This window comes from Gavialis gangeticus, unplaced genomic scaffold (genome assembly GCF_001723915.1).
Source record: "Gavialis gangeticus isolate Ggan-Ray unplaced genomic scaffold, GavGan_comp1, whole genome shotgun sequence".
Taxonomy (NCBI): domain Eukaryota; kingdom Metazoa; phylum Chordata; order Crocodylia; family Gavialidae; genus Gavialis; species Gavialis gangeticus.
In genome coordinates this window covers 4,857,960-4,880,997 of record NW_017728993.1, presented here as the reverse complement: position 1 = coordinate 4,880,997, position 23,038 = coordinate 4,857,960, and the positions used below count along the sequence as shown (strand labels likewise).

The window sequence follows — 23,038 nt, the reverse complement described above, 5'->3', positions numbered from 1 at the left end:
CACTACACAATCAAGCCCCAGTCTTCACCTGGGCTTCAACATGCTACTGAAATACATTTAATTCATTAACAACAACAAATATCTGTCTGTAGCTCAGAGAAGAGTCTGTTGAGATACTTACTGGCTGTACATTTTCTTCCTGATCAAGGATTTGAGCTTTCCAGAAACAACTGCAGAGTGTAGAAGTCAGAGCTATGAACTGGCTATTTATATGAATGTTAAGTCCTATTGAAGCTTTAGGCAAACATACCAACCAATCAGCTTGGTATGAAAAACAGAAGTTGCTTTCACCACTGAAATCCCCCTGGAACTTTATTAGGTTTTGCCTTGCTGTTCACATAACAAGGCTCTTTGAATGTTTTCCAGGGGACTTAAATCCTTCCCAAACAGGACTGGATTACAAAGAAAGAAGGAAAGAGAATGCAATCAAGTCACACACGCTGTAACGTGCCTGCAGCTTGGCATCACAACCCTGCCCTTCATCTCCACCTCACTAGGGCTGACCCCCGTGAATAAAACTACTGAATCTGTCCTGTAAGAAAATATTCACCACTTGTCCCATTTACAGTGTATACGGAGAGAGAAAGAAGTCTTGCTCTCTCTCAATCTCTCACTCCCTGCAAGGGAGTCATTGTGGACCCAGGAAACAAAAAGGAGACTTTGGATTCACTTTCCAGCTTTGCTTTTGGGCAGATGCGTGACCTCACCTTCTCTGTGTCTGTTACCCTACCTATTAAAGGAGGATAATGTTCAATCAATTTTTGTGAAACATTTAAAAATATCTAGGATTAAAAAGTGTTAACCATTACTAACATTAATGGATCAGTCACTGTGCCGCTGATCTGCTTCCCACTCTCCATCTCACTCTGGGACCCAGCCAGGAGAAGTAGGTTAGTAGGAAAAACCTCCTGTATCTACCTGTTGTCAACTCCTTACCTATTATCCAACACCCGGATACCCTAAGACTTAAATTCCCTGGCCTCTGCATCCACCTTTAGATTCTTGGGCCTGCACCATTTGCTGTAAAGCTCATTAGAGCTAGGTTAGAATTTTTAGGTGAAACGTTTTGCCAGAAATTGCTGATTTCTGTTCAAGAGATTGAGTCTAATTGAAATAATTATTTGACTTAATTTTTCTTAAGTTTTGAAGTTGTCAAAATATCTCCTAATCACATTTATAATAGGAAAGCATTTTTGTCCTGGTTAAAACAGCTTTTCATTTAGAAGATTAAGCAGTGCCCAACATTAAAAGTGGTCAAAAATGGAAACATTTCAAAATTGTAAAAATGAACTTTGTATTGACTCAAATTGAATTTTTTTTAGTTGGTTCATGAACATTTTAAGTCAAAGCTATCAATTCAGCAGTGGCTGGGAAAGACTCTCTCTGTCACTTAACTGGACTCTAGCTCTGCTTCTTGCTGGCTGGAGAGAAGTACAGCCCCTGGCAGCCATTACTGTGTCCCTATGCTTCCACTGTGGTGCAGAAATCAGCTTCTCCGCATGAGACATCTCATGTTTGGAGGACTAATTTTGGGGAAAGAAAGGATGAATATCAGAGCTAAGTAAATATGGTACTCAAATACCCATGGTGTATCAGCCTTTGACATGAAGACTAAACAGAACGTGACTTTTGGCAGGAGTGGAACTCATAGAAATCAGAGTAGGGCTGGAAGGGACCTCTAAAGGACATCCCCCTGCTTGAGGTCAAATTATCCCCATCAAAACCAAAAAAAAGTTGTGGGTTCCAGGGGAAGGCCTCAATTCCCAGGTGGTCTCCTGTTCAAGAACTAGCTAGGTCCAGGATTTAAGCTTTTGAGATCAGAAGGGATCGGGTACATTCAGTCCCATTTGGCACTTTAACAAATCCTCTCTTTCCCTGAATTACCAAACACTTTATGAAAGTGAAGCTGCAGCAAGAAGTTATTTCAGGGATTAATCAGATTAGGAGGAATTCCAGGTCTCTCTTTTTGGAAACCTAATGTGAAAGGCGATGACATTTTGTAACCACTTACAGTAAGGTCAGCCTTACCCTGGGCAATATCCCAAATCTCGGCTGAGTCTTAAACTGTCACACTAACAGTGAGAGAAGGGAAATGAAACCTTAACTGGCTCTCTGTGGGTTGTACTGCTAAACAGAGACATCAGGCAGAGACTTGCCTTCTGTTCAACTATTCCTAAGGCAAAGAGCACATTTCTCTTAGTCCTTACTACTGATTGAAGAGGTATTGAGTTTGGGGTTAGGTCTGCTCATGCAGTCACTAGTGTTCCTGCTGATGGAGGACAGCCCTGTAATTATTCAAATGATCTTAATCATCAGTGTGAAAAAGCTTTGTAACAATACATTAAGACACAAACCTCTTAACAGGACAAATCAAATAAAATGGAATCTGTTTTGCAATGGTAAAGCAGATGCATCTGGAAGTAGAAATTAACTTCAGCTTTAAAAGTTGTGCAGACTCAGAACCTGCTGTATTACTTTAAGCTGGAAACTTCACCTTCAGCAAACATATTCTGGCACATGGACTTTTGGCCAAACTTCTTGCATTGGCCAACACTAGAGCTGACATCTTTCTGGAAAATTATTCATTGGTGCCATATCTATATAAACAGCTTAGACCATATTGATACATCCTTGCCCCAAAGACTGTGGGTTAGTTTATACAGTAATTATTCATACTGAGTAGCGTCTCATTCTGTAAGTAATCTCATTGGGAGCACTGGGGCTATTTGTGGGGTGACATGCAAGTAAGAGAATCTCTTTACTCCCATATGAACAATACAAGAGAGGGAGACCCTGAGTTACTTCTGACTGCCAACAGGGCAGGTGGCATTGCTGATGGAGCTGGAGTACCAAAACACCCACTGCAGGTTGGAAACGATGAACTTCATATGTAGTTATTCCATCCTAAGCAGGACAACAGGAATTGGAACAAACTATCCAGACAAACGCAGGTTGCCCACTGCTTTAAGAATCATGCTTTAATTTGGAAGAGAAAAAGATCAAACTACTTCTGTTTCTTGTCTGATAATATTTCTTGTACTTTTTCAAGGTAAAGCATAATAAATTACGTGCATAGTTCCCTATTAAATAGGCATTAATATTCTTATTTTACAAGTCAGGAAACAGACTTACTTTGTGACTTATCCAAGGCCACACTGTTTTAGGGCTGATCTATATTACAAATTACAACATTTTAATTGAAGATGCATTTTTAAATCAATTTAACTTAAACTGGTGAAAGTTTGCGCACAGATGCTTTTAAAAAATGATTAAGTTTTAACTGGAGGGCTAAAAGGGTTCACAAACAAACAAACCAGCTTAACTAGATTTATTTAAAAATAGGGTTGGAGTGTTGTTGTAGCTGTGGTCATCCAGGAAACTAATAAAAAATATATTTCCTTTTGTACATTTCCTAGACTATTACAGCTACCTTACTATAAAGGTGGAGGATATGGACGTTTATGCGGATCTGAAGGACATTCTGTACCAAAAAGCCTGCCCACCCTCTCCCCTAACCATACAGTTGGTCCAAGGAAAGACATCAGACCCCTGACCTCCCCAACCCAACAAAAAAACCCCTTATTTTTCTTTAAAAGGACATTTAGTTAAATAGGTGCAATTCACTGTAGAAGAACGTTTGATAGATCTCTGCTAGACAAGAGATTGGAATTCAAGGACTATTACCCCAATCCTTTCTTCAGTTCACTTCATCATAATGTCTCCAGATTTACAAATGATTTAATATTAGGGGGGTGGGCTTACACACCCTTATAATTGTTAACATTGCTCCCTACTGCAGAAGCTTTGCTGCTGTTGATGCCTAAGTCAGTAATAATTTGATTTTTCCTATCCCATTTAGACTTTGCAGAAATAGATGTCAAAAACAGCTTTTCACTTTTAAAATTAGTAGATCTGATGCTGAGTCACTGTGAGATGATAAGCAGGGAACCCTATGATACAAACTTTATAAAGTTAGTTTTCAGAACATGACCACAGAGACATTTGGAGAACAGAGACCTCTATTATTGTACTACATGCAACTTTGGTAGATTACACAAAACTGAGTGAATTCACAACTTCTAAATGGGTCTTCTAGAAGGATTTAAAAATTTTGCAACTTGGAATTTAACAGGGCTATTAATCAAGATTGAAGCAGACTTTTAAAAATGAATCAAAGAAAACTAATATCTCCAAAAGGTTCTTTGATTTGCATTCTTTCTTCATGTTAGTAACTATAGTGTCTCCCTTTAAAAATATGATGGTTAACACTTTAAAGAGTCATAATTTATTTTAGATTTTTTTCTAGTTTCTCTCAAAACACTAAATAAAAAAATTAACATGCGTCAAGAACTCTGACTATTTAGGGCAGCTCTCCAGAAGCTAAATCCCAAGAAAGGAAGAAAGGAACCTCTCTCCTAATAAGTTATTTACGTGCACCAGCTACGCAAGTATTTACACAGAGCTGAACAAAATGGGAATAATTACAAGCAAGTAACATTAGGTAACTTTGGTTTGCAAATGTTCAACATGAGTTGACTCCAGATGGCAGATGACATGTATCCATGCTACTAGGAAGATGTTAAAAAAAAAAGAAAAGCATTCAGTATGAGAAAGTTTACTTGGGAGAATTGTTTATCCTGCTAGTAAAAAAGCCAACTCCCATATCCTCCTACCGTAAAAAGAAGAGAGTGCACATTAAATGTTATTAGAAAATCAACTGCTACACTAAAGAAAGGAATAAGATCACTTTAAACTACTGAATATTTTATAACTCTTTCTCCAAGAACTGCTTATGCCCCATTATCAGGTATCCTGGTTTTCACTGATAAAAAATAACAAATTCTCTGACAAAAAAAATTGCAAATTCTCTGATAACACCCCTCAAATCCACTATTAAAATTAAAAGCCCACTGGTGCCCTTCACAGCCCTCCAATGCCTCCCTCAGCCCTGCTTGTGCCCCTCACTCGTCCCCAGCCCCCTGCAAGCCCCACTTATCTCAGGCTCCAGAAGTGAAGAGTGAGCCTCAGGCCTCCCCCTTCCTGTCTCCCCCCTCCAGACAGGGCTGGGGGTTTCCTGCCCTGTTTGCAAACAGCTCTTGCAGGCTGGAGCTCAGCCAGCCTGCAGAGCTTTTTGCAAAAGCAGAGAATCCGCAGATTTCTCTGCTTAAAGGAGAAATCTGCATCTGCTCTGATAAAAAGGGGAAACCTGTGGTTTTCTCCGTTTCCGTGGGAAACAGAAAACCTGGATCCCTGCTCATTACAGATGGTGACTTAAAACTGCCAAACAAAAACAAAAATATTCACTTTGTTTTGAAAACCCAGTAAAGTATCTAGTGATCTGAAAGTGAGTAAATTTAGGTCCCCATGGTTCACTGTGGCAGGGAGATACAATCAGAGATGCAAAAGGGAAGAGGTATTTGCAACTTCTGTATTATAATCCTCCCCTCACCCCACCCCAAAAAACAAAACAAAAAACCCAAACCCTACAGCCCCACGTTTTCTCATATACAACATGAATTGGAATATATGCTTTTTTTTTTTCTGAAAGGCAGAATGAAGAAACGTTGCCCCCCCAACTCCCCCCCGCCAATTTATGATTCCATAGAGCAGGGACAGAGGCTAGTCTTCAGGTAACTCACCCTCCTTTTCCTGCTTAATTAAAGCTAAAATAGGAAGAGAGGAACAGCTAGCAGACAGAAAAAAAAATCATCCTAAGAAAGGATAGCTTGATTAGTAGAACAACATCATTTAAAAGGAGAGAGGATCATTAGGCTGAAGAATAATTAGCAATTGACTCCCTCAGTTGCCTGATGATAGTGAAACAGCTGCTGCACCATGGAGCAGGAATACTTCTATCCTGGTCAGAAAATCAGCTTCCCCAATTAACCCTAATTTTGGGGGGCTGATTTTGTGGAAAAGGTGTGTGTTTTATGCAACCCATTATATGATATATTGAAGAGAGAGCATGGACATGTTCTCAGTATATTAGACTTCAACAACTTAATGCTCAGAAATGTTAAATGAAAACAGAAGGACCAATCTTCAGCCACCTTCTGGGTAAATTAAACTGGAAAAGAATTTGTCCCACAGAGGTTGCATTTATCCTGGGATAAACCATTTTATCATAAGGGATCTTGCCCAAGCAGTAGAACATGCCTTATTTGGGGCTTGGTGTGCTTAAATACTTTGCTAAATCAGGATCCAAAGAAGTAGTGGCAGCAAAGCATGACACGGAAGCTATACGTATAGTTGCAAAACACCTTTTTCTTTGTATTGTCCTAGTGTTAAAAATGCTTCTCCCATGTTCTCCTACAGTAAGACAAGAGGAAGCCAATAGGCAGTCCAAGAATTTATCAAAAAGCAGAACTGAAATGAAAAAGACAAAACAAGGTTTTTTAATACCTAGTGCAACTTGCTGTAAATGAGTTACCAATTTTGACACTGTTTGCAGCCTCCACCTCATAAGTGAAATTATGCTGTTTGGTGAACTCATGCCATCGTGTTTAACAAAACATTTAACCAGTTTAGAAGAAATGTCAGAGGAGGATCCTCTAGTGGAAAGTACAGATGAATATCAACTAAAATTATGCAGGTGCGGGGGCAGGTTGGACTGAGGACATGAATATCAAGTGTGCAGACAAGTCTGATAACCTCAGGCACAGCAACATGCGAACAACCAGGGTTTCGAACAGGACACTGCCTGATTTTTAAGTGTATAGCAGAAAAATAACTAACTAAGAACATGACTAAAACTTTCAAGATCAAACTACGAATATCAAAGTGTTGCTGATGAAACAAGGGGAAGGGGGAAAATAGGACCCTTTTGTCAACTATTATGTAAACAGAAATGTTCCCATCACATTGTAATACACAGGGCAATGCCCAATATTATAAAAAGAGATGCTTATGGACACTACACTTGCACCTTACCCATAATCTCCCTGTAATTGTGTGTACCTCCAGGGGCAGCTGGGTGCCCCTTAGTGTCCAGGCTGCACCTGGCTGCCTACTCTGGCTCCGCTCTCTCCTGCCTGCCACCTTGCTGCTCTAATTGAGATCTCAGGAGGCTGTCTTTAGGCAACCAAAGCCTAGGCTGTAAGTACTTGCCTTCCCCCTGGCTACAGATCTCCCTGTATCCTCACCCCTCCTCCATCTGTGGGTAGGGTTCAGCCCCAGTCAGGCTCCAGCCCCCCTTCATTTAGTCAGGGCTCTAGTCTGTCTGGGCTCTGACCCTCTCCCAGGCCGCCTTCTGCCTGCCTCCCGCTCTCAAACACAAGAAAAATGGAGAAGCAGAGACAGAAAAAACACAAGGAAAGACTGCAGGGTACTGGGTATTCTGCTCTGCAGCCTTCATACCTTCCCTTATGGTTATCCAGGTTCACCAGGTGTTCCTACCAAAATGAGCAGAGAAAGAAAAAGTGAAAAGCAGACCCATATCTCAGAAACAGTCCTTGGTTGTCAGGGTGCACCCATCCCCCAGGCTCTTCCTGGGCCGACACAAGTAGTCCCCCAGCCTCTTTGGCATATTGATCCCCTAAGGCTTCCCAGGAGATAACCTAAGAAGTTCTGTGTTCTCTGCATGCCCTCTTCCTCAGGGCCCTCCCCTAAGGCAGCAAACACAAGATCCCCTCTGATCTTTCCTGCTGGGCATTTGCATTTTCACAGACCTGCATTTTGCATATTGGCTTACCGTACTTCAGTGTATAAGTGTAGGTTTGACCCCCAAAATTTACTCTTACATTTCTGCCTCAATTTAGACACCGTATCTGGGCTCCGGGGACATTGGATTGTGGCCTTGGGAGCTCAGGCAGCACCTGGCCAGGTAGCAACTTGCCCAGCTGGGCCCGGGGCACCACCACCACAGAAGGAAGGACCAGGCCCCCTCACAGCTCAGGGGCTGCCCAGCTTGCTGACAGCTTGCCTGCCCCCCGCCTCTCATGGCTGGGGGTCATGCAGGCACCATGGAAAGCAAGGTTGGGCCCCTCGCCACTTCTGCCTTCGGCAGGCTCCTGTGGCTGGTAGGATGCTTGGCACTGCCCGGGAAGGGGCTGCCTCATCCCATGAACAGCACCAGGGGTGGGGGTGGGGCTAGGGGTGTTGAACAAGGCCAGGTGTTGGGCAGTGCCAGACTCCTCCCCAGCTCCTGCCCATGAGGCAAGAAAGCCCCTTCCCAAGTAGCTCCAGGCATCCTGCTGGCTGCAGGAGCCTGCTGAAGGCAGAAGTGGTGAGAGGCCCAATCCTGCTTTCGGCAGAACCTGCCCCCCACTCCCCCTATGGCTAAGGGTGAACTACCAGAAGGCCAGGCAGCCCCTGAGCTGCAGTGGGGGCCATGGTCCTTTCTTTCATGGTGGTGGCGCCCCCTGGGCCTGGCTAGGTGCTGCCCAAGTTCCCAGGGGCCTGATCCTGCTTCCCTGGAGCCTGTCAGTACACAAGGGCCTGATTCTTTTCTTCGTGATGAGGATCAAAGCCAAGATCAACTTATACACCAGATCTATGAAAAACCTAACTTTTTTGATCAAGTTTGGGGTTAACTTATACACTGTGTCAACTTATACACCACGATATATGGTAAGCTTCTATCTGACCCAAGAGAGTACACAAACACCACTCTCCCTTTGCCTGAAGAAGGGTATTTGTGCCTAAAAGCTTGTAAATAACATTTTTTTCAACTATTCAGTTGGTCTAATAAAAGAAGTCACATTTACCCAAAGAACTTTGTCTGCCTTATAATATCAATTAACCTAGTCAATGCATATTTTCCTTAAACTCTCCACCCCACAAAATTAACCACCGATGTAGCTGCACTGCTGGCAGAAACGGAGCTGTGGCTCTAACCTCTATCCTATCACATCCTGCACTGATAAGGGTCCAGATGATACTGTAACTAACAGTCGGAACAGTACCTACATTAGCACTACCATGCTCAAATTTTTCACAAAAGTCTAGAACAGATAAGCCTTGAAATAAACATGCCATTATGTAGTGGCGACTTCCAGATTATCAGCAGCATTGTTCACAACAGTTTCGTGCTTCCTTTTCACTCTCAGTGGCCATATCTACACAAGATGCTTACTGCGCTATAGCGTCACTGAGCACAAACTGTTACTGCACAAGCAATAATGCTGGTTACTGCGCAGTCATTTAGCACTTGGTTATGCAAGTCCTCAATAACTGCGCAGTAACAGCTGCGCAGTGGGTGGCTCATGTAGACATGCTCAGTATGTATAATTACAATCAATACTTTTGATAAAATAATACTGCCCCACTGTGTACTTACAGTTATTGGTTTAGCATCTTCAAAGAGGCCTTAAAAGGATTATGTAATGCTTGCACAACTTATTACCCTGTGCCGTCTAAAAACATTAATAAAGAAGTTTTATAAACCGTCTAGATAAAAATAATTTCCTTAGTTATTTAGCTTTCATTTTCTTGTCTCCTATGCCATCCTCATTAGCTCTCCCACCTTTAAGTTTCCTAGGGAAAACCAAGATATGCAGGAAAGAAAACAAGCAGATTTTTTTGGGAATGGATGAGATTTCTGTTAGTGCGTTTTGTCCAGCATAAAGTGTGATTAAAAGAACAACCTCCCCCTTCTCAAACCCACTTCTGGGTAAGCAACCCTTTTAACATTTTTTAAATAATTCACTATTTTTTTTTCATGTGATGTCTTTACAGTGGCTACTTTATGTACAAGTTGGGAACCTAATCCTGAAAACAAACACTAACAAATATGTAATCCTCACAGGGTTACTCATACACATTATATCCCACATTTGTATTTGCAGAAATAGTGGTTATATTTAGATTTTTTACAGGGTAAATCTTGGCTCAGTTGAAAGGAATTGTAAAACCTGCACTGATTTCAATAGGCCAGGATTTCACTCAAGCAAATCATCTACAAATTAGGTTTCTAAATACACACCTACCCACCTAACTCCCATCACTCAAGATTTAGCTTTGGTGTAGTTTATTACACAATTATTCTCTGCAAGACATTCTTAGCATAGTTGATAGTTTATTACCAATGGCCATTTCCATATTTTTTATCTTTCAAAATACAAAAAAGTGCTTAAATATTGACAATACACGGAAGAAAAAACCCAAACTAAAACCTAAATTCTACTTCCTCTGCAATAAATGTTCTGAAAAACAAATCTTAGTAAAATACAAAGAAGTAACTGAAAAAGTTACAAAATCAACACTGAACAAATAACACTTCAATAGATTTAAAATCCTGCTGAAGGCAAGGACTGAAATCTTGGTCTTAGTGAAGTCAATGGCAGGACTCCCACTGGCTTTTATTAGGGCCAGATTTCACTCAAGATATTTAGTCCACGTTTCCTTTGTCCGATTCCAAGTTTTGCAAAAGCCAAACTACACTAACCTGAATAGCATTACTACATTGTAAATGAAAGATCAAATCTAACAATACAATACCTATGTCAGTTCTGTTCTGTAAGACTATATAGCATCCTCCACTATTAGCAATTAAAGCAGCACATCTGAGGTCAGTTATTTGTGTATTTGAGATTGGTTTTCCATCAAAAAGTTAAAAATACACATAAAAAGAATAGTTTTAACAAAAATAAATATACAAAATAATAAAAAAAATGATTTATAGAGTGCAATTTGAATAGACAAAGAGAAATAATCACTCATCTGGGGTGAATTCCTGGTGTCACTGAAATCAGAGAGGCCAAAATTTCTGCTAGGCCTCAGAGCAATATTTTGCTGCAAGTTCTCATTACTTACAATGCCCAAGTACAGCAATTATACAGTACATAAGGAAATGATTAACAAAACCTCACAAAACGTATGGCATCATTTCTAAAACAGATTTAACATTAAAACTACTATATAATATGTACATATCATACACTTCACAGACTACATACACAATTTTTGGTTACTAAAACTTCATGCTTATTGTCACATTGTTTTTGACAGAGTCAAAACATTTGCATGTCTTGAATAATTTGTAAACATTTGTAAATAAAGTCTTGAAAACAGATTCAGTAAACAAAAAGCTCTCTCTACAATGAACCTATTTTGGCATCACTTAATAATGAGGTATGCAACTCTTACTGCACACACTATCAACATTGGATTTCCATAATAAGTACCTGTCCATTAGTATACTAGGCATACATTCATTAAAATAAATAAGACTGTAGAGGCATCAATGAATTAGTATCTTAGGCTACGAAACTTTGGCTTTCTCAGGCTAAGCATTGGTTGCTTAATTGTGGGTTTGTTTTCAAGTAGTATTGCCTCGCTTTCCGTAGTTGGGAATCTGTTCTGGTAGATCAGAGGATATTCCTTCTGAAACTGAAACATAAAAGACCTATTATAGCAGGCTCCACTTAAAAGCAGATATGCAGTAACCCTATTCAGCACAGTAGAAGATACCTCTCCTATGACACCCTATCTTACAAGGATGGCTTTGTGTCAGATTAAAGTGTAAACAGACATTTTATGGATACCCCATTCTTTTGCTTCTCTCTCTAAAAGTCTACAAAAGTGCTACTCTACCTTGCCTTGCTTTTTGTCAGACGTCATTTTTCTTCATAACTTCACTTTACCTTTGCTTTTCAGAAAGACATCACGGATTGATTTTCCTGTTTTCAGCGCACTTTTCTCTCCTTGCCCTTAAGAGAGCTGTTGGAAGAGGAAGGTGCTAGAATACCTATCCGGGTTGGTGCGACTAAATTGTGGTAAGGAACTCAAACATTCATATCAGACTCTGACAGATAAACATGTGATAGGCTATAAAATGTCGAAGTTATCTACTGCTGAAAGAGGAAAGATGTTTTTCCTTTTCCCTGTTCCTTTTCCATAGCCTCCTGGCTATTGTGATTATAACAGAGGTAAGTCAAGCCTCTCCATTATCCTTTCCCCAGTCAATACTTGCTACTTACCTCTCCATTTTAAGTATTAGTCACAGCTGACTGATGAAGACATAAGCACCTAACAACACAGCAACATTGACACTATTCTTACTAGTTTAGCTATTACCATTTGATTCTGAATATTAATTTGAATATTTCATTTTTCTAGAGCTTGGCAAAATTATGAACAGAAGAGGAGCCACAGCCACCTGTCTGCAAACCAAAGACAACAGTCTAGCATTGATGTCTGGTAGGTTATCTTTTAAGACCTGTAAGTATTATTTAAAATGGAAGCTTAGATTCTGCAGGTATTGATAAACACTTCCTTAGGAAAGTTTCCTACTAAGCATACGACAGCATATTTTTCAAACTGTTCCAATATGTCAAAAGCAGGTTTCTAAAACCAGACTGATTTCCCATCATCTTTTCTATATGTTTTTTTCCTGCAGAGCCCAGGTAGTGAGAGGACAAATTAAATATTATATAAACACCATATAATAACAACAAATATTGCTTTTCCTTTAGGTGTACATCCGCTTTATTTCTGCATCCTTCTTGTTTCACCATTCACAGGCCTGTAAAAACACACCATCATTTTCAATAATGTGTGGTAACCAGTGGAAAGCTTTGGGGGTGGGGGGAGGATGTGTGTACGCATGTACGAGTGTGATATATGTATATAAACGCTTCAAATTTAAGACTACCCCCCACTAATTAGATTCTATACATGGAAAGTAAATTTGCTATAATTTTCCAGGAGTGTACATGGTAGCCGTGCTGGTCTGAGACAAGAAGACATACAAAAAAATAGAACTCTTGGTTCCAAAATGATACCTTTTATTAGTGGGTATCATTTTGGAACCAAGAGTTCTATAATTTTCCATGTATAGAATCTAATTAGTGGAAGGTCATCTGAAATTTGATCCCTACAAAGCTCTGGTGGAGATAGTGGCAGGGGAGAAGGGGACCCCTGTCTGCCACCCCTGCCATTTGCCCACCTTTACTTTCCCCCCTGCCTGTGTCTGCCACCCTGCTGCCTGCCCATTGCACCTTGTGCCTGTGCCTGCCTTCCTGCCACATGCCCCCTGCACCCTCTTTCCACCCCTCCATGAATGTGCCTGTTCTCCACTCCCTACTACTCCATGGCTGTGCCTACTTCCACCTAGCCCCTCACTTCAGGGAGGGTGGAGACAGGCTGTGTGGTCCTCCTGCAAGCTGTACAGGTGGGACTTCCCTACTCCCCCTTCCCTCTCCACTGCACAGTCTCCCTCACATTCTGCCAGCCACGTGCTCCCTTCCCCTGCAACATGAGCCACTCTAGCCCAGGTTAGGTGGTGGCTCAGCATAGTTTGGCTTCAACTCTGAGCCTGGGGCCAAAGCTGGAGCTGAACTGCTGACTGACCCATACTGGTCGAGTTAAAATACTGTTTTTTATTTGAGTAAATACAGTACATATATCATATACAAATCAGATCAAGCTTTTTGTTAATTAACACATCTTACTGGAAATGATAGCATAATTTATAGGCCTCTGGGTAGCAAATGAGACAGACACAGAAATAATGTGCATCTACTCTTAACGGAAAAATGGTGTTTATCAGGATGTCACTCCAACCTGAAAAAAAGAAAAATCAAAGTAAACGTGTAGTATCTACCACTCTAGAAGTTATTCTAATTAGTGATGACAGGCAAAATGACTTTTATAGCTTCCTATAACATTATATGTTTTTTTAAACAAAACAACACAACCCCCCCACTGCACTACTGTATATTCCTCCTCATTACAGGATATAGCACAAGTCACACGCAAAGCTTATGGGTTTTGGCAGGTATTCATTGACAGTTTAAGTATGCCAACGAGAGAAAGCTGCCAGAGTTTTAATTTCATCTTTCTTCTTCCCTTATTCTATCTGTTGGAAGAACTGCTATGTGCTGGTTCTTACTGTTCAGCTACTTAAGAGATTTAATCTACCAGTTTTTAACATGATAACTTGTATGCAGTTATTTTCTAGTAATTAGAAATAGAGACTCAGTTTCCATTTGTGTAACCAATTTTAAAAAGTGCTTACAACAGTTTCCTCCCTGCCCCCTGCAAAAAATCAGTCTTGTGGATGCTGGCAGAGGAGAAAGGGACAATGTGGATATTTAAAAGCTGCTTTTTTGGAACTCAGTTTGAGTCATAAGATTGGTTTAGTACGTTCTAGGACAAGTACAATCATTCACTGCAGAGAGACTTATGAAAGGTTTTTTGCAAAAGGAAAAAAAAAAATTCCAGTGTAAACACCCGCCAGAGTTGTTGCATTTTTTGTCTGTCAGGCAACAGATTAGTAGAATCTAGAAGCCTCAGATAATCTCTAGAATATAAAAGTTGTTCAAGAGTTATCACTATATTCTAAAACACCAAACTACTTTGTCAGAAGAGTATGCTTCCAATTTGGAATAATTTAGTTTTTTAAACCAAAACCCTCTACGTATAATTTTTTGCACCACTTGTTTATCCATTTTAGATAACCAAATTTTACTGATGAAAACACAAGGCGATGGCGTAGGGAGGGGCACGTACCCACCTTGAGATTGGCTGCCGCTGAAGCCGTTGCCAGCTTCTGTGGACAGTTGCCAGCTGCCCCCCATCGCTGCCGATGCGGCCAGCAGTGTCTGCGGGCAGTCCCCGCTTGCCACCCACAAAACCCTCCGGTCTGCAGGCAGTCCCTGCTTGCTACTATGGTGTCCTCCCAGTCATTCATGGATGAGGATACACTAAGTGGGGAGATCATGGAAAGGGAACTGGCATCTATAAATCAGACAAAATAGTTTATTTATGTCACAGCATTGGTATTTAATGCAGTGTTTTAAAATATAGTGATAAGACTGAACAACTTTTATATGCCTAGAGATTATCTGTAGAATCATTTTATATTTTGGTCTTAAAGTACATTTGGCCATATTGATAGACAACGTGAAGTCTTGTACTAGACAGACACTCTCAACTGTGCTGAATAACTTGGTCTGCAGTTTTGCAAGAACACTGCTATACATTTTCCAGGCAAGAAGGTATTGTGTGCAGATTGCATGACCTAGGACAATAATGTTGCAGTGCGGACATGATTTAAGCTCCGTTTAAAACAGAATCAGAACTTGTCATCATGAAAGCATTTTACCTAGACTAGTTGTATCCAGTCCTCTATGCCACGGGTCATCAACATATTTTGGTGGCAGGCTAGAATGACCCAGCTCAGGTCAGAGGAGGACAGCATTAGGACCCAGCCCCCACCACATGTTTTCCTTTCTGCCTGGCTTCAGCACGGTGCAAGCAAAGCTCTGCTGCGCAGCACAGACTTAGCCCCATGCCACTGAAGCCACAGTTCCATAGGCAAGATACAAAGGCTCTGCCAGTTGGATCCACCTATGCACTGTAGGTTGTCAACCTCGGCTCTATGCTGTAAAACTGGCATCCAATTCTAACAGTTTGCCTATGTGACGGACTGGGATCCAATTAACAGAGCTCCTATTTTCACCTCTAAATTATTTTAAACATCATACACATTATACACACACACACACACACACACACAAGCTTTTTAATAAAAATTGAAATAATTAAAAAAAATATATAGTTACTTTTTCTTCTTACCTGTTTTAGTTTTTTCTTCTTGTCTTTCAGAGACAAGGTTTTGTCTCTGATAATATTTTCCAAGAGTTCTGCAACTGCAGCTTGAGAGGCAGAAATCCTTTGTTCATCAAACTCCTGGGGAGTTATTTGTTTACAGTATGAATAAGTTGGCAATATAGCACTCATTTCTTCCATGGGATATTTGCACTACAACAAACAAGGCAATAAAAGTCTACACGTGCTTTAACAATACTGTCCAAGTAAAAAATGATACATCTTTCTTGCATTCAGTTACATAACTTCAGAGTGCTAAAGAACAGTGAAAAAACAACCTATGATTGTCCAATTAGTTGCACTTTCAAAAACTGCAATTTGGAAGTGAAAGAGTGGAATACAATTTTGTTTTTTCAAACTGGCATTACTAGAAACCAGTAGTTTCTAAACAGTTATTAGCAAAAGTATTTCAACTTTTATTACTGGACCCACCTGAGCTGTTTTCATATATGCTATGTGATCTTGCACCACAGCCTGTAAATAAGTTGGGACTTGAAAAATTTCTTGTTGATGATCCATTAGAAATGAAACTAATCTGGTGGCAAGTAGCTCATCAAGATCTACTTCTTCCACACAGCATAACACACAGCGAGAAAAAGTCTGTATCATCTGGAAGTATTTAGCAGATGGTTAGTATGCAAAAATTATATTATTCTCCAGTCTACCTATAGCTCCAAACTGCCTTCCCTTCCACATACTTAAATCACAGCACACCTTCATAAGCACTGACAGACACTGCTGGATCAAGAAGAAAATTGCTTATCATTTTCCCCATTTGAAATAAAACATTTTTTCTTAAAAAGAAACAGAATGATACTTTTTTCTATAATGATTGAACCAAAAAAAAAAAAAAAATCCACAAAACCCGCACTTCTCAGAATGGCTGAAGTAGCAGCCTCAAGAAAGCAGAAGAGATTCCCTAATCCTTTCCTAGCAGCCAATGTTCGGGACACAGACATAAGATGCAGGAAACTCTGGTTCAAGTCTCTCCTTTACATAAAAGAAATCTGATGCCCTCTCCTGTTGGCAGTGTTTCACTTTGTACACACTGGAAGTCATTGGAACAGAGACTAGAACCCATCTCTCACATCACTACCAAGCAGAAGTTGCCCCCTCAAACTTACTCTCCGTCCAATTTGTAGTGTTCAGAATACTCCATGACATGGCAATAGAGGCATCTTTCTGGGAGGTGGGAGATGTACTTTCAAATCACCGGAAGAAAAGAACTAAATTTGCCACATCCTGGGTAAGTGACTTTAACCACAGGACTGCCGGATGAAGGGTAGGGAATATTCTTCTCTGGTTCTGCTATCTATGCCTTCACTTTGTTGGCTTTTATCACCACAACAAAACATTTCAGAAATATCAAAACAGCTTTTTTCAAGATTCCTGAAATGTTTTGTTTTTTTCCCAGACAAAGCTATATATTTTGTTTGACCCAATATGCTTTGACACTAAAAAGCCAAAAGTTTTACATACGCATTCCTCTGATCCTTCTCCTCCTTACTGGCTTTTTGGGATCAGTAGCCAAATTCCCACCACCCCATCAAATAAGTCACTTAATCCTACCCAGCTGTGGCAGAGCAGAACAGCGCAGTGCAGTGCGTAGCTCTTTCTACTCAGGCTCCTGACAGCATCTGGCAGGCTGAGTAGGATCAACTGGCAAGCCAGATATGGGCCTCAGGCTGTGTTTTACCAACCCTGCATTATAATGACACAAGGCCTAGTGCCTCTTTATTATATATTTATTTCTATTTATTGCCACCCCTCCCAAAAAAGGTTCATGGAGGTTTACCGAAGAGAACAAAATAAGAGAAAGCATAAGTTATAAGACACAACAGAGTACTAAAATAACCCATGGAGCAAAACCTCCCTAAACAGTATTGCAACTTAGCTTTGTCTGCTAAATGAAGTAATATTAAGAAAACAATGGTAATAGTGGATACTGAAGAAGCTTTCGAAAGCTTTTTTAACTTGATCCCAATTATGTAGGTAGTCTAATAAAAGATATCACCACAATAAAAGCCTTGCCTCTTATTTCAGCAGCATTTGTATACTACTGGGTGCATTCAATTTACTACCCATCCTATTAGAAACGTCTTACCAGAGATCTGGTGCCCATTGCATCATGAAGTCGTGGCATATCAACATTTTGGCTGATTCGAGAGATCATGCGCATTAGGAGCTGAAGCCTTCTACGATTCGGAGGAGGAAGCAACAAACAACATATTTGTAGTGCTTCAACAGCAACTCTTTCTATGTGAGGCTGTAGGAGATCTACAAGTTAATTGTAAACAACAGCTATCATTAAATTTTGAAATGATCTAGAGCAGATTAGAGAAATACCATTTTACAATACAATACAATAACAATAGCTATTTTATAGCAATCTGCACTAATATAGAATTAAGAATCAATTTGCTATTTTTTGTTCATGGTTAATGCCTCATTTTGTTGACATACATTATTGAAACCACCTCAGGAATGTAACAAAAGCTATTTATCAGAGTAGAGTTCTCTTTTCCTAAAACCATATTATGTATTATTTAGCTGATTTATAAGCCTCTAAGGACTCCTTAAAATGTCTACCTTCAAGTTTCAAGAAGAGTAAACCCGCCCCCCCACAAAAAAACCCAACCTGCTACCTATAAATAAGATGATCTGCCAATTCCTTTCTTTTTCTCAGATGTCAGGATTATGAGGAATATCACTTACCTGAGGCCAACATATGCAGGGTAAATTGCTGATATATTGGTACTTAGGGAAGAGATATTACATGCTGGCTTGTATTATGGAAGATATGATAGCTTGCATTTAAGAAAATTAGTTAAAATTACTTAATTTCATAACCATTAGAATGCTCTTTAGACAAACTATAATGTATAGACTTTGCTTTTTAAATAACAAGCAACGGGGCCAAAGATAGCAGGGAAGCGAAGACTAGTTAGTGTATACAGTAAGCAAATAACACATGCTTTGGAAAACAATCTTACTTTGCGTGCCAGTCAACATAAAGGTAGCTGGAGTAAAAGAGTTTTCAGAAAGTTCTACTGTGCTTTTGCACAGTCTTTTATTGATAGTGATATCAGACTCTTCAGGATAATTTTCTATGGTAGTTGCCAGAACAGTAGGACTTGGCTTCTCTTGTCCAAAATGAAGCTCAGGACCTGGTTTTACTATTATTTCAGCAACTGGTGTATTGATGCCAGAGAAGTTTTTGAAGTTACTGCGTCCAAGCAAACTATGGGATCTACATAGTTGTTTTGATCTGTAATTTCCATTACACAGTTCTTGGTCCTGGACAATTGATGCAAACTCTCTCTTGAAAGCACAGGGTTGTTTTTGGCCAGTGTTATCTGAATGAAGATCCACAGATTCTCTTTTGTAGTCATGGTGTAGTAGTTGGTTCTCATTTTTTTTGCCTGATATTATGTTAACATCAATGTGACAGAGGGAATTTGATTCTTGTTTACAACGAGAACTTGAAACAGTATCTACAATTCTTTCCAAAGAAGAGCACCTTTTCCTAAATTTTTGAGGTTGTGCCTGTTCATTCGTTAAACCTGAAAGATTTTGACAGCTTCCTCCTAGTAGGCGATCAGTACTGGCTCGTTTACATGCCAAAGTATATTGCTGTGATTTCTTGGCACATCCTTTTTGAAGATTATGTTCATTTTGAAGACTATTTCCAGAAGTCTCAGATGTTTCCTCTTTTTTCTCAGGCTCTTTACGAAGTAAACTTAGAAGAAGACATTCAGTTGACTTGAAAGAGTTCAAATGCAGTGTTTTTGAAGGCTGTGGGTCAAATGCCTCATCTTGGCTAGAATGTTTTCCATTGGATCTATTTGGAATTGTGATGTAGCCACACACAACTATCAGAAAATGAAATACAAATTAAGATGCAAGTGATGTGAAAGTGGACGAGATAAGAAAGAGCTAAGTAGATAAAACAGTCAACATATATAAAAGACACTAACATACATTTCACATTGTTAGTAATGTCTACAAAAGCATTAGCTCAACGAGAAAGCAATTTAAACAAGACACATGCAATAAATTAGGCCATACATGTGAGACAAAGGACAATTAAACTTGACACCTAGCTTTCAGGAACAAAACTAGGATTAGTCTATATTATTTTAAATTGTGGTTATAAAAAATCTTAGGAATATCAAGCCAGACACTTTGATTAAAACAAAGAATCTAATTGTATTTCAACTTACACTGTGACACAGAACTACTACAGCAGATTCCCATTGACATACCAAAAAGAGCCCAATATCCGTTTTCAATTACATATGTACATCCCTGTTGTGTCAAATTTGCACTTTGGGCTTTAAAAAAACCAACCTACGTTATTTCTAAATTGTACATACCCAAAATGTTCACAAACAGTTCATAGTATTCAAAAGTAAGCAATGGTTCAGGGAGACTAAGGAAATAATCAGCAACTGTTCTGAAAACATCCCGTTCAAAACCAACGTAAGTTGGCTGGCTCAAGTCATTACTTCTGGGCCCTAAAATAAAAACAAGGAAGTTCATGGTAGTGTTAGTCTCATAATAAACACGTGTAAATAAACCTGCAACGTTAGCAGGGAAAAGAAAGCCGGAATGGCCCAGTATTTTCAAGAAAGTATGCGACTGATGGACACTATAAAAACCATTTTACCAGAAGTTCAATTTTCTTTAACTTGCAAGCAGAAGTAAAATGTTCAGTATAGCAACAGACAGTCAAACAAACTGCATCTAACAAAAAAATCTTCATCACTAGAACCCTGCATGGATAATCCCATCTTCTCCCATTAAGCAAACTCTTTACACAACAAGGAATCTTCAAAATGAGCAGGGTAACACAAACATATTATGGCCATTAGTCAATTCTCCCCTTTCTCTCATTAAGCTAGTTTCCTCTACAGGTAACCCTCCCTCATACTACCACTGAAAGAGATGACAAGGTAAAGAAAAACACCATCTTTTGCTTTAAGATAAAAGTGATCAATGAATATTTAATAACTAATAAATGTATTTAAAACAACTCGAAATTTTACAAGTTTTCATAAGGTCCATAACTCATAAATATGTATATTTTGTAGTCTGTACAATGGTACTTCATTTTTTCCATATGTATGTACTTCCAGTGCAGAAAAGCTTTTGCTTTAATTATTTCAGGTTTTAGTTTAACTAGCAGGTACAAAGGGAATATATCCACTTGACTGATTTATTCAGATTTAAGAAACAGATTGGGAGCTGAAAAAAAAACAAGAACAGGAGAGAAGATTTCTGTTTCTAATCAATGAATGAAAGCCAAAATGCGGCCAAAGTTATTTAAGAGTGCTGACAGAAGTGATGTTTTGTCATACAATCAGTCACTGAAAATGCTCTAGTCATGCACTGACAGAAGTGCATAGCTGCAGAGTGCTTTAAAAAGTGCAACAAATGAACCCTCGTTACATGAGGGTTCAGATGAAGGTGCTCCAAAATGGTGCAACTCCATTAACTTCTGTTGGTGCATGTTGGGAGCAGAGCGGGACTGAAAACAGCCCAGCCCCATCCCTGGTGTTGTCTACAGGATGGGATGGAGGGGGAGAGGAGGGGAAGGAGTTCCATTTGGCGTTTGCCCAGCCTGTGCTGGAGGGTGGGGCAGGTGAATTGGAGCCCCTCCCTCGTGCAGGGCTCCAATCCACCTGCTCCCCCACTCCAGTGCAAATCCCAGAATGGCTCTTTCTCCTCTGTCTTCTACTCCTCCCATCCTGAGACAGCTAAGGGAAGAGGCTGCAGACACACAGGCTCTCTTGCTGGATCAGCTCTGAAGTGGAGCTCAATCCTCCACCCTCCTGATCCAACAGTGAATGTCTGTTAGGTCCGGAGGGTTGGTCTAATTCATGGCATTTTCTATAAAGCACCATGAGTTAGATGGGGAAGCTGCACATCTGTCAGTGCCATAATGGCCTAAACTTCAAGGTTAGCACTTAGGGAAGGATTTACAACTTGGACTTAAATTAATTCAGCCAACTCTGTCTTGTTCCCTCCCCGTTTCCTGCAGTGATCTTCCTAGAAAAGACTAAAAGAATCTGTGGGTTTTTAGGCATTGTAGGTAAAGCAGTATAAGTCACTTGCGGTAAGATGACAAACCTCAGGTGGAATTTGTAGTTGTGTTCAATAGCTGTACTTGCTACCGAGTACTCATCACATATGTATTTCTGTATAAACTAGTGGTGCTCAACTTTTAGCCCCATGGGCCAGATAAGTGGTGTGGAGCCAGTCTATAAGCCAGATCACCCACTCCCTTCCCTCTCCTTATCCTCTCCTCGGGTTGCACCCTGCACTGCCCCTGGTTGTGCAATTTAATGTGCAGGACCAGGCTATCTGGTAATTTGGTAGCAGATAAGCAGTGGTACCACTCCTCTGCTACCAAATTTTCAAACGCATGATACCAGGGGCTGGATCTGGCTAACAAGCCAGGGGTTGAGCATCCCTGATATAAACAATCTGACTTAACAGAAGGGGACAACTGTAAAACTAGAACAGGCCTCTAAGACAGTTCCTGCCATTTTTAATTTCATTTGGAAAACCTTGACTTAAGTTTTGCATGCTGCTTTAAGAGGGACTACTTCGTAGGGCTGTGCGAAGCTTTGTTTGCCACTTTGATTCAGAGGAGATTCGGCCCAATTTGGCAGCTGAATCTTCACATCCAAATCGAAAGGAGATGCCCATTAAAAGGTCCAAATTGAATCCAAAGCCTCTGCACTGATTTAGAAAAGATTTGGAGAGATTTAGAGAATCAGACTGGCCGGGGAGAAGCAGGGACAGCTGGGCAGCTGCAGGTTCTTCTGAGGCTCCTCCGGCTGTGCCTGTCTCTCCCCTGGTTGGGGGGAGCCGTGGGAGAAGCCCCCATGGCTACCCTGCCTGGCCCCATCCCCTGCCCCCTGGCATTTTCATGAGCCCCACACTCATCAGCTGTAGCAGCAGCAATCAGAGCCTCTGGGGGCTCATGGCGGCACAGCACAGCAGAGATTGTGCCCCTCCCCGGTGCAGCAGCTGCCCCATGGTGCATGTGCAGCGGAGCTCGACAGGATGTTGAGCACTGCTGGGCTCCTGTTGACACGTGGAGCTGCCCCAGCTCCCAGATATCACACAACGCCCTGCCAAGCCACGTTGCACTCATGTGATGCAAGCGCTGCCGCGTGGGTGCCAAGTGTATATGTGTGTGTGCGTGTGTGGGGGGGGTGCCATCCTCACTGCCCTGCGCTTTGTGTGTATGGGTGGGGGCTCGTGGCAGAAACCCTGGAGGCCCTGATCGCCACTGCTACAGCTGGTGAGTACTTTTTTTTTTTTTTGTTTTTAAGTGCTGGGCGCCTGGGGCCAGGGGGGGGATGGGACAGGGCAGGGCAGCCTTGGGGGCTTCTCCCACGGTTCCCCCCACCAGGGGAAGAGACAGGCATAGCCGGAAGAGCCGCAGGAGAACTTGCAGCGGCTTGGCTGTGCC

At 40.7% G+C, this 23,038-nt stretch overlaps 2 protein-coding genes across 5 annotated transcripts in view; both read right to left on the bottom strand.

Annotated features, from left to right (window-relative positions):
* RPE65 (RPE65, retinoid isomerohydrolase) overlaps positions 1-198 on the bottom strand; it is a 20,042-nt gene extending 19,844 nt beyond the window's left edge. For both annotated transcript variants that reach the window (XM_019528415.1, XM_019528414.1), the window contains exon 1: positions 122-198. In XM_019528415.1, the coding sequence (XP_019383960.1) occupies positions 122-132 (11 nt within the window). In that variant the 5' untranslated portion in view covers positions 133-198. The remainder of the gene's footprint in view (positions 1-121) is intronic.
* A 9,752-nt stretch (positions 199-9,950) lies between these two features.
* Positions 9,951-23,038, bottom strand: part of DEPDC1 (DEP domain containing 1) — a 28,801-nt gene continuing 15,713 nt past the window's right edge. The window contains exons 7-12 of one of the 3 annotated variants that reach the window (XM_019528411.1): positions 19,929-20,069; positions 18,546-19,424; positions 17,657-17,829; positions 15,985-16,161; positions 15,520-15,705; positions 9,951-11,328 (exon numbers count right to left, since the gene is read on the bottom strand). In XM_019528411.1, the coding sequence (XP_019383956.1) occupies positions 11,188-11,328; positions 15,520-15,705; positions 15,985-16,161; positions 17,657-17,829; positions 18,546-19,424; positions 19,929-20,069 (1,697 nt within the window). In that variant the 3' untranslated portion in view covers positions 9,951-11,187. Of the gene's footprint in view, positions 11,329-14,568; positions 14,680-15,519; positions 15,706-15,984; positions 16,162-17,656; positions 17,830-18,545; positions 19,425-19,928; positions 20,070-23,038 lie in introns of those variants that run through there. The other 2 variants (XM_019528412.1, XM_019528413.1) reach the window with 2 other exon arrangements.